The following is a 12621-nucleotide window of genomic DNA, read 5'->3' on the forward strand; positions in this document are numbered from 1 at the left end:
TTGATTCCTTCCTCCTCAAGGTACTCCTCCACTTGAAGATTCTTGAACTCGGACCCATTGTCGCTTCTGATCTTCTTCACCTTGAGCTCAAACTCGTTTTGAGCTCTCCTTAGGAAGCGTTTGAGGGTCCCTTGGGTTTCAGAGTTATCCTGCAAAAAGAATACCCAAGTGAAGCGGGAAAAATCATCAACTATAACAAGACCATACTTACTTCCTCCTATGCTTAGATAGGCAACGGGTCCGAAGAGGTCCATATGAAGTAACTCCAGGGGTCTTGATGTTGTCATCACATTTTTGGCATGATGAGAGCTTCCCACCTGTTTCTCTGCTTGACAAGCTGCACAAGGTCTATCTTTTTCGAAAGTAACATTGGTTAGACCTATCACGTGTTCTCCCTTTAGAAGCTTGTGAAGGTTCTTCATCCCCACATGTGCTAAGCGGCGATGCCACAGCCAGCCCATGCTAGTCTTAGCAATTAAGCATGCATCTAGACCGGCCTCCTGTTTTGCAAAATCAACTAAATAGAGTTTGTCGTCTAATACACCCTTAAAAGCTAATGAACCATCACTTCTTCTAAAGACAGACACATCTACATTTGTGAATAGACAATTATATCCCATATTACATAATTGACTTACGGATAACAAATTATATCCAAGCGACTCTACTAAGAATACATTAGAAATAGAGTGCTCATTTGAGATTGCAATCTTGCCTAAGCCTTTAACCTTGCCTTGATTCCCGTCACCGAATATGATTGAATCTTGGGAATCTTTATTCTTGACGTAGGAGGTGAACATCTTCTTCTCCCCTGTCATGTGGTTTGTGCATCCGCTGTCGATAATCCAGCTTGATCCCCTGGATGCATAAACCTGCAAGGCAAATTTAGGCTTGGGTCTTAGGTACCCAACTCTTGTTGGGTCCTACAAGGTTAGTGACAATATCCTTAGGGATCCAAATGCAAGTTTTATCTCCCTTGCATTTTGCCCCTAGTTTCCTAGCAATCACTTTCCTATCCTTTCTACAAATTGCAAATGAAGCATTGCAAGCATGATAAATTGTAGAAGGTTCATTTATTATTTTTCTAGAAACATGAACAACATTTCTTCTAGGCATGTGATTAATAAAAATTCTCCTAGCTAAATTTCTACCATGCATAATAGAAGAACTAGAAGCAACCATGGCATGAGAATCAAAAGCATCATAACTTCTATAAACATTTCTAGAATGTTTCCTATCATGATACATGAAGGCATGGTTCTTTTGAGCACTACTAGCCATAGGGGCCTTCCCTTTCTCCTTGGCGGAGATGGAAGCCTTATGGCTTGTTAGGTTCTTGACTTCCCTCTTGAAGCCAAGACCATCCTTAATTGAGGGGTGTCTACCAATCGTGTAGGCATCCCTTGCAAATTTTAACTTGTCAAATTCACTCTTGCTAGTCTTAAGTTGGGCATTAAGACTAGCCACTTCATCATTTAATTTAGAAATGCAAACTAGGTGTTCACTACAAGCATCAACATTAAAATCCTTGCACCTATTGCAAATCATAACATGTTCTACACAAGAGTTAGATTTATTTGCTACTTCTAGTTTAGCATTTCAATCATCATTAACACCTTTTAAAGTAGAAATGGTTTCATGACAAGTAGATAGTTCACAAGAAAGCATTTCATTCCTTTTAACTTCTAGAGCAAGAGAATTTTGTGCACTAACAAATTTATCATGCTCTTCATATAAAAGGTCCTCTTGTTTTTCTAGTAATCTGTTCTTATCATTCAAAGCATCAATCAATTCATTAATCTTATCAATCTTAGTTCTATCTAAGCCCTTGAATAAGCATGAATAGTCTATTTCATCATCATCACTAGACTCATCCTCGCTTGAAGAAGCATAAGTAGTATTGTTTCGAGTACACACCTTCTTCTCCTTTGCCATGAGGCATGTGTGATGCTCGTTGGGGAAGAGGGATGACTTGTTGAAGGCGGTGGCGGCGAGTCCTTCGTTGTCGGAGTCGGATGAGGAGCAATCCGAGTCCCACTCCTTTCCAAGATGTGTCTCGCCCTTCGCCTTCTTGTAGTTCTTCTTCTTTTCCCACTTTCCACTCTTCTTTTCCTGGTCATTATCATTATCAGGACAATTAGCGATAAAATGACCAATCTTACCACATTTGAAGCAGGAGCGCTTCCCCTTCGTCTTGTTCTTGTTGGGGTGCTCCTTGCGACCCTTTAGCGCCATCTTGAACCGCTTGATGATAAGGGCCATTTCTTCCTCATTAAGCCCGACCGCCTCAACTTGCGCCACCTTGCTAGGTAGTGCCTCCTTGCTCCTTGTCGCCTTGAGAGCAACGGTTTGAGGCTCGTGGATTGGGCCATTCAATGCATCATCCACGTATCTCGCCTCCTTGATCATCATCCGCCCGGTTACAAATTTCCCAAGAATTTCTTCGGGCGACATCTTGGTGTACCTAGGATTTTCACAAATATTGTTCACCAGATGTGGATCAAGTACAGTAAAGGACCTTAGCATTAGGCGGACGACGTCGTGGTCCGTCCATCGCGTGCTTCCATAGCTCCTTATCTTGTTGACGAGAGTCTTGAGCCTGTTGTATGTATGGGTTGGCTCCTCCCCTCTTATCATCGCGAATCTCCCGAGTTCGCCTTCCACCAACTCCATCTTGGTGAGCATGGTGACGTCGTTCCCCTCATGTGAGATCTTGAGGGTGTCCCAGATCTGCTTGGCATTGTCCAAGCCGCTCAACTTATGGTACTCGTCCCTGCACAATGAGGCTAACAACACAGTAGTAGCTTGTGCATTTTTATGAATCTGTTCATTGATAAACAAAGGACTATCCGAGCTATCAAATTTCATTCCACTCTCTACTATCTCCCATATACTAGGATGGAGAGAGAACAAGTGACTACGCATTTTGTGACTCCAAAATCCCTAGTACTCTCCATCAAAATGAGGAGGTTTACCAAGTGGAATGGAAAGTAAATGAGCATTGGTACTTTGAGGAATACGAGAATAATCAAAAGAGAAGTTTGAATTAACCGTCTTCTTTTTCTCATAGTCGTTGTCGTCGTCCTTTTGGGAAGAAGAGGATTCGTCGCTGTCGTAGTAGACTATCTCTTTGATGCGCCTTGTTTTCTTCTTCCTCCCATCTTTTCTTTTGTGGCTCGAGCCCGAGTCAGTAGGCTTGTCCTCCTTTGGATCATTGACAAAGGACTCCTTCTCCTTATCGTTGACCACCATCCCCTTGCCCTTAGGATCCATCTCTTCGGGCGATTAGTCCCTTTCTTGAAGAGAACGGCTCCGATACCAATTGAGAGCACCTAGAGGGGGGTGAATAGGTGATCCTGTAAAACTTAAACTTTAATGCCACAAAACTTGGTTAGGAGTTAGCACAATAAAGCCAAGTGGCTAGATAAGAGTCTTTGCAAGACACGATAACCACAAGAAGATCAATCACAGATAGACACAGTGGTTTATCCCGTGGTTCGGCCAAGTTCAACACTTGCCTACTCCACGTTGTGGCGTCCCAACGGACGAGGGTTGCAATCAACCCCTCTCAAGCGGTCTAAAGACCACTTGAATACCACGGTGTTTTGCTTTGCTTTACTATATCCCGTTTGCGAGGAATCTCCACAACTTGGAGCCTCTCGCCCTTACACTTTGATGTTCACAAAGAAGCACGGAGTAAGGAAGGGATGAGCAACGCACACAAGACACGAAATCAGAGAACCAACATGCACACAAGTCACAACAAGATCTCACAACACAACCCGACAAGTTCACAACTAAAATGGAGCTCTAGTTGCTATCACAAAGAATCAAATGCGCGGAATCGAAGTCTTGGTGCTTAGGAATGCTTAGAGAATGTTTGGGTTCCTCCTCCATGCGCCTAGGGGTCCCTTTTATAGCCCTAAGGCAGCTAGGAGCCGTTGAGTGCATTCCAGGAAGGCAATTCTTGCCTTCTGTCGCCTGGCGCACCGGACACTGTCCGGTGCGGATTTCTTTCCTTCTTTGGCGAAGCCGACCGTTGGCGCTTTGGAGCCGTTGGCGCACCGGACAGTCCGGTGCCCCATCTGACCGTTGGCACTTGCCACGCGTCGCGCGCGGATTCTACCCGGTGCACCACCGGACAGTCTGGTGATTTATAGTCGTATGCCGCCGTCGAAGTCCTGAGAGCAGCCAGTTCGCCAGAGCCAACCTGGCGCACCGGACACTGTCCGGTACACCACCGGACGGTCCGGTGCACCCAGACTGAGCAGACTCTTGGCTGCTTCAAGCCACTCTTTTTCAATTGCATTTTCTCTGATTCTAACACTTAGACAAACATGTTAGCACACAAAAACCAATGTACTAAGTCTAGAATCATATCTTTGTATTGATTTGCACCTTTATCCATCATTTGACATAGTTTATCACTTAAGCACTTGTTTATCACTTAAGCACTTGTGTTGGACACTAAATCACCAAAATACTTAGAAATGGCCCAAGGGCACATTTCTCTTTCATGGAGGCGATGGGAGGTCATGGTGGCGCGGTTGTCGTTGTCGGGGGCCGCGAGGCATCTATCGCGGCAGGGGCAGGGGGCAGGCAACGTGGCATTGAGAGGAGAGGAACGTGCGGGGAAAGGTTAGGGATTGGGTGCGGTCGTGCGGTGGAGGGGGATGGAGCGTGGGAGACGCAGACGAACGATAGGATACGGACGGTCCAGATCGATGGACGGCAAAACGGAAAAACGAGGGGAGACAGACTACCTTTATTGTCTTAATATGTAGTAGAGATTTAGATTGTCTTGTTTAGTGTTTAGGATTTATGGTCATTTTTTATGAGGTAGGCATAATTTCATGTTTCCTCGACACATAATATATAATGTACTCTGATAAAGCAACATTCGGTCTTACAGATTCTGAGAAACAGCATACCATTATAATATTGTAGATCGGACGCATCATATATATGTCTTTATTCAGATCTGACGAAAGCATCATTCTGGCCTAAATATTAAAGAAACTGCAAACTATATAATATAGCTCGCACGCACGCTATGTCTTATTTAGATCTGACGAACCCGCGCTTTTATCTCGGCGATGACGGATGGAAAGCTCTGCATAAGCTGCAAATACCCATCTGTTAGTACAGCCACCTTGAAATTTTTCTCGACAAGAAAGAAGTCGAGGCAGGCGCTCTTGAGCTCCGAGCAGTCACGCAGTTCAGCGCAGACAAGAAGCTTGGCTACAGTCTCTCCCGATACGCGGTCCCACAGCTTGCGGGCGCACATGAGCTTCAGCCGGTCCAGGTGGTACATGTCAGCTGCCGCGAGCAAATCCTGGAACAGGTCGATGTCGGAATAACCCTCCTGCTCGTCTTCATCGTCGTCGTCTCTCGGCAACGAATCTTCAGCGTCATCGTTGTCGTTGTCGCTGTCGTCGCCCGGAAACGCATCGGTGTACATGAACCGCAGCAGGATCCGGAACACCTCCGGACGGATGCCTTGCAGCGTGATCTTGGCGTCCGCCATAGAGCCGAAGAGCTGCGCTTTGAACACCGGCGACCGGGCAGCGAGCACGGCCCTGTGCGCGTGGAACGTCTCGGTGCCGACAGTGAAGGTCACGTCGGTGGAACCGTCATTAGCGTGATCCAGGAGGCGGCCAAGATGGTCGGCGATGTCAGAAGATGGTACGGGTATGGCCATGGGGCTATCCCTAAGAACTATGACTACAACCATGAATGTGACGAAGCCGTCCGTGACGCAGTCAGACTGATCTAGGACGCTCCGTTTCACGAACTCTGGAAACCCACGTGATCGCGAGCCATCGGGTGAAGAATACACATGCACCCAACGCTTTCCATGCGAAGATGATGACGGTGCGCCGTTTCTGCCGAGTAGGAAAGCGTCGATGATGGCCTTGATTTTCTCGGACTTGGAGTCGCTGACGAGCCGTAGGTAGAGAGAGAGGTAATTGCCATTACCAACCTCGTCTCCCTTTGGGTAGCAAATTACTCTCCATAAGTGCCCGCCTGCCGAGAAATCGTCGGAGCGGACGATGTCGCCGACGGCAAGGTGGTTGGATGCTGCGAAGTCGAGCTTGAATTCGATGAAACCAGCAGACTGACAACGAGTTGCCATAGAGCTCAGAGATGTGACTTCTTGAATACTGCTAGTTGTATACTACTATATATACTACAGAGGAGAGGGAGAGGGAGATTGAACGGTTGCTTTGCCAAGCAACCAGCTCTGGCCGGGCCGTATATTGATGAGCGAATGTGAACCAACACCACATGCAATGCAGCCGCATTGGCATTGGCAATGCAACGGAAGTCGAGAGCCGCGTGTTCGTTTGAACTGCCGTATTTTAGAAACACACGTGAGTTTGAATCAATGTGAAATTACTACCAGACCTTCCAGTTCTCAAATGAAGCACTCCGTCGGCCATAGGTATTTTACTTAACTGCGGTACCATAGGTATTTTACAATCGCAACATGCACAATATATTACTAGGTGGGTGCCCGTGCGTTGCAACGGAACCATATAATAACACGATAACTAAAGAATGAGATAGAGATTTTGTCTGTTTCCATTATACGAGTGTACTGAATATACATGTAAATGAAACAATTCCTGAACTAATGGACCAAAAACTGGAACCTGTATCCTGTCCAAGAATTGTACACCACCAATCAAGTAATCCCTTCCCAACTCATCAGTCACAACCTCCAACCTAGGGCCTAATGAATCAATCTGTATCATAGTGCAAAAAGAACAAGAATTTGGCTCACTGTCCTGTACAGGGCATGGCGATTCTCTATCTTCTCTAATGCACAGGGCATGGCGTTTTAGTCACATACAACTGGACGATCGATCATCCACCAACGCAGTGCTGCACTGCACTGCGCGGTCATCTCTTCCACTGGGGCAGCCGTTCAGCCAGACTACCTGAGAATACAGCATATAGTACACATAAATTGTAAAGAGAGCACTACAACAAGTATCTGCCTGTAACTATGTTTCTTGGTGCATAATCAGCATGCACCGGCTTTTCGTAAAAAAAATAAAAAGTTATAGATAAATGAGAACAACCTCTGAAAAAAATTATACTACAATGAATAAAAATGAGAACAAAGATAAAAATCTCACCATCTAAATTTTTCTACAATGCATTTCTGACCAAACAAAGCTCAAATAGACATTGATTCCTAAAAGGAAAATCAGAATTCTTCTAGTTCCAGACTATGGGGTAGGACTCTACCTAGCAAGAAGAGATAATGCAAGTGCAAAAGTACCAGTATCCTATACAATGCTGCTTAGTTTAGCCTATTACATAGAGGCATGCAAGTGCAAGATCAACAATGTCTGTATTAGTATGTTTCTCAATAGCTCAAATGCTCAATATGACATAAGTCAAGAAGTATTCAAGGCAAGGCAAACCTTCTTCTCTGAGAGTATCTTTGGTTGCTTGCAAAAGTCTAGTGTATTTGGAAGGTCCATATACATCCCTTTGAAGAACATGCAAATATAGGATAGAAAGCTTGGTTAGAAACAATATTTATCCACGCTGATTATATAATCAGTTATCTTCTAACTCAGTTCAACTTACCATTTCTGCTTGTAGCCTAGGATAGCCAATTCATTGAAAATACATCCAGGGACCAGGGGTGCATGGTGCACATCCGAGGATCAAAATAGGGATTGCAATTTCTAAAGTGGGGGGATCATTTTACCTGTGCCCTACTGTTGTCGCTGGCTGCTTCTGCCCACCTGCACGGTGCCCCCTGTTGGCCGTTGACGTGCAGCACTCGGTGGCCAGTGCTTCACGCCGGCAGCCTCCACCGAAACAGACAAAGACAATTCGCAGAGAACAGGCATTAGAACAGACAACATACATCAGAATGGACAACATGCAAGGCATTAGACAGAGCACTCCCAACAGGCAAGGCATCAGAACAGACAAAGTATTAGAACAGACAAGGCATTAGAACAGACAAGGCATTAGAACCGTGCACCATCCTCGAATGTGGACGCCTACGATACAAACATAAGGAGGAGTAGAGATAGGATGACAACTAAGCGATTATGCTTCAGATTTGCATAACAAATTTATGGCTCAAATATATTTCTCAAACACACAGTATATGTGTATAATCTAGACAAAGGGACCTAGAAGTTACCTTGATCTAAAGGGAACCTTTGACATTATCCACAACTTCAGGACCATCAATGTGTCACAGTAGCGTACATGAGTTTTGAATCCAATGGCCTTCTTAAGTAACCTGCTAGATACCTGTCCCAGAAAGGAATAAGGTGAGGTAACTGGTAAATTTTAGAACAATTTGGGAAACGGGAGGTACGATGAACCACAAGCAAATGAAAAAAAAACCTCTTGATGCCTCTAGTTCATAGTCTGAATAACTGGAAGCAACCTTGAGGATCACACAACCTTTCTTTAGATGGGATAATTTTGCTGGTGGATGCAGCAGAATGTCGTTGTTGGTTTGAGGATCAAACACAGCAGAATGTCTTTCCATTGGGTTAGTTGCATTAATCATCATCGTATTCTAAATCTCTAAACCTTGAGAAATAACTAAAAAAATGAGATACGACTAATGCACAGGCAGTCAAACTTACTGTCGCAGTCGCAAGTATAGTCTTGCAAGCTGGAAGCTGGAAGCTGTTGTTGAGTAAATGGATGATCTTCAAAAACATCAGAATAGAGTCATATACATAACAAGACCTCCTACTTGTTTCAAATTTAAACCGCAAAGATAACATCATCAAATAAATTACTCTATGCTACTTCTCCCTTATGAATCACTTCATTAAAAAAACTTTATGAATTCACGATCGCCTAATCTTTGAAAGAGATTTTTTTGTTTTGGTTCGAAGCACATCAAATTCTGCATATGGTGCAAAAAATCTAGTCCTCAAAATCACTACAAATCAGGTTTGAGAGAGAAACAAATAACACAATTCTGCTTCTTTATCAGAGGAGAGATTGATTACCCTGAGGCCTATTGCTAATGCACTTCTTCATGGTGGCTGCCAGGTCTTCCTGGCTAGAGCTCGGCCCGGCTGTATCGCCATGCATCGACACCATTGCTATCCCTAGCAAAGACTCTAGCCCTATAGCAAAGACTCTAGCTATTTGTTTCGAGAGTATGGCACCTCTAAATAAACAACAAAGAACCAAAATCAAAATGATTATCAAGTATTTGTTTCGAGAGTATGGCACCTCGGTGAAGGAATCAAGGAGGCACGACTCCTCTGCTGGAACCTGGCGTCGATGCGACCGTCCAATTCTGCGACAATGAGCCAAAACTTGTAGTTAAAGGACTCGTATAATTAAATACAGAACTTGCCCACTAATTTGATTAATGGAGATGTCTTCGACAATGTTTTGTGTCAAGCATTTCACAAAATTATAGTTTAAAGTAATTGATTTGTGTCTAGTGTGAGAGAAACATGTATCAAGAAGACCACAAAATCAAATGATGACTCATGCAGTGAAGTGTCAATGACTACCATAAATTAGGTGTGAAAAGTGACTGCATCTATGAACACAACAACCCACCATTTGAGAGTACAATATATTATGTAGATGCATGATTTAACCACTTGAAATCTTTCATAGTGCTAGTTCGTCCTAGGCAACATGATGAGGATGGTACCACGTCCTGTGCAGTGCGATTGTTCAGAAATGTTATAATCTAGACAAAATTCATAACGCCCTCTCTAAAATAAGCTTGGGTACAAGCTAATGGAGCTGACAACAGATCAGATCAATAAACGACACAATAAAAGCCTTATCCAGCAGCGTGAAAGGAATAACTGATGTTGAACTTGTACAGGTCCTACTACTCAGAGAGAAGCATACATAGTAGATATGCCCCTATTTAAGTATGTGTGCAGGTGGGCATGCGGCTAACACAGATATTCCCCTTATCTCAGTGTGCACGGCGACAGGCACCTTTCAGAGTTCTGGAAGGCTCCTGTGTTCTGCAACGCCGTGGCCTGCGCGAACGCGCCGACAATACACATTGCGATGACGATGGAAACCACATACCTGTGGGGCTCCTTCACCAGCGTCTTCTTCGTGCTCTGCCACACCACCTATTTGGAGTTTGTTGCCTTCCACTTCATCGCCTTCTCGCCTCCACGGCGCGTCGCCGGCTTAGTCCCAGCAAGTGGAGACAATCTACGAGAAAAGAAAGGTGCAAGATCAGGAAAACTTGGGCATGAAGAATTAGCGGCCTCCATCAAGTAGCAGAGCGCAGAAGCCCAGTAGCAGCAGATGCGTTGCAATCTACATGAAAGTCTTGGCTATTACTTAAGAATGGCATCTATACTTTCTATCCAAGTTTGACAAGGTACAAATAAAAGAATGATAAAAAATTATAATTATAATTGTACAGAGGTGCAATATGTTAGTAAATGAGCACTTGGGTAGCAAGAATTTGTAATCTGCATTACCTGTCAAAACAACAAATCAATGGTCATCCTCATCAGGGTTGGGGCATTCCTTTGCCAGCACTTTTGGTGATTCATACTGAAAAGGGAGGAAATGCATCCAGTTTAAAAGGTATAGAAGATGCTGCATAAAAATGAGTTTCTAGAACAAAGCTCGCGACGTGCGAATGTGGATGATAATACAAATGAAGTGCGAAACTACTTGATATCCGTCCTCTCAAAAAATCCAAAAGGAATGGGCCTAAAGGTAAATCTCTTTTTAATAAGGTATGAGCATGGGTAACATGATATTAATCAAGTCCATGTGCAAATGGTTAAAATACTCAGGAACCTTGTGCAGTGGAAGTGATAGTGACAGTGGAAGTGATAGTGGGAGCCAAAGTAGAAGTGCTGCAGAAACTGGTAGTGGAAGCAGCAGCAATAGTGATAGTGATGGCTCATCAAGTAGCAAGGAAGGATCTGATGCACTTAACGGCTATAGATGTTTGTACTTAACAGGAGTACATCACCCCATATTGGTCTGAATAATTTTAATACCGGCAATGATGATGCAGCAGTAGAGGGATTTAGTGCTGGCAACCTGAGTAAGCCATCTGGAATGTCAGGAAGCAAGAACATGACGAACCTGGGGATCCATGTCGAGGAAGAGGTGGTGAAGCAGAACCTCGCTCCGGCGGGTCGGGGAGCAGCGGGCCCTCTTGGCGGGGTGGTGGTGGTGGTGGTAGGAAGGGGACAGAGCGGAGGAAGGGGAAGGTACAAGATCATCGCCGAAGATCGAGGAGGACCTCTTGCTGCACACTACCGCAGACATGGTGCCCTGCCCCGACCGCCACCTCGCTGCGCCGCCGCCGATCCCGTTCGTGGACGCTGACCGCGCTACTCGCCCCTTACGGCGCCGGACACCATCTGGCCCGCCGGTCGGTGCGCCCCTCCTCGCGCGGTGATCCACGGCGGGATGGGTCTCAGGTTTGGGCTCGGGAGAGGCACGCCCGAGGTGCCATGGCTGGAGGCTTAGCGGCGGCGGCAGGGGCACAGATGAAGTGACTGCAAAGGCAATTCGAATCGCGTGACTTCAGACGATCTCATTCCAAGGACTATGGAATAACTCACTTTTAATCAGAACTACTACTATATCAAAACGAAGTGGTAAAAAAATCAACAACCTAGACTAACTTGAAGACAGATTGATACATGATCTTATCAGCAAACTACTTGTCGTCCACCTCTAGAAACCTTGAACTAAAATAAAGCATCCATCCAGGATTCAGAAGCACATGGTTCACACTAACTGAACAAGAGCCTAACAGGTACACCATTTCTGGACAGATGAAAAGGAAGCATGAATCACACTCAACTAAAATAAAAGGTAGAGCCTACAGTGGTTCCAGCACCAGATGAATTGGATCTGAGGGTAAAAAAATTCTAGGAAGATTCAAGCATGTACGTACCTTGATAAAATAGTGCTAACAGAGTTATGATTCTGTCCACTGTGTAGAGTTACCTGATGAAAGAAAACACCTGTCAGTTTGCAAAATCAACTCAACAACTGAAAATGACACTAAATTCTTAGATGGAAAATGGAACTTACAAACACGATTCATGCACAACTAAAAATTAGGATTGCAAAATCAACTCAACAACTGAAGAAACAAACTTTTATCATTAGACATCAGATAATGGGATTCTTGAAGTGTCCCATATTCATTTTGGTTTACCATTGCTCAAATTAGTAGACACAATGCTTCCAATAAGAAAACTGACTCTTAATGAGGTTAGCAGAAGTAGCACAGACCTAGTTTGCTTTACGTCCTAAACCCATGAGAAAATTATCAGGCTTGATGTCACGATGTAGAAACCCCCTGTGTGCATGTATTCTACTCTACTAATCTGTATCCCACACCAAGGCATGTTATTTTTGTTGCAAAGACCAAGGAAATGCAAAGTGAAGAATTTATTGACACTACATCAGTATGTGGTTTCAACAGGTCCAAAACATATACAAAAAAATGTAGAACCGTAGGATAGACTCACCATCTGATCAGCAAGCATTAGTACTGTTTTAAGTGAGAACTTTCTGCTGCAGCAGTTAAATAAGTCTCCATACTTGGACCAAGCAGATCAATCACCATGACATTGTACTGCCCCTCCA

The 12621-nt window shown here is 44.4% G+C and overlaps 1 protein-coding gene across 1 annotated transcript; it reads right to left on the bottom strand.

Moving 5' to 3' along the window:
* Positions 1–4972: 4972 nt before the first annotated feature.
* LOC103655255 (BTB/POZ and MATH domain-containing protein 1) lies at positions 4973–6141 on the bottom strand. Its single transcript, XM_020551825.1, has one exon. The coding sequence runs from the start codon at positions 6134–6136 to the stop codon at positions 5063–5065; it is 1074 nt and encodes a 357-aa protein (XP_020407414.1). The 5' UTR covers positions 6137–6141; the 3' UTR covers positions 4973–5062.
* Between the last annotated feature and the right edge of the window lie 6480 nt (positions 6142–12621).

Source organism: Zea mays, chromosome 4 (genome assembly GCF_902167145.1).
Source record: "Zea mays cultivar B73 chromosome 4, Zm-B73-REFERENCE-NAM-5.0, whole genome shotgun sequence".
NCBI classification, from domain to species: domain Eukaryota; kingdom Viridiplantae; phylum Streptophyta; class Magnoliopsida; order Poales; family Poaceae; genus Zea; species Zea mays.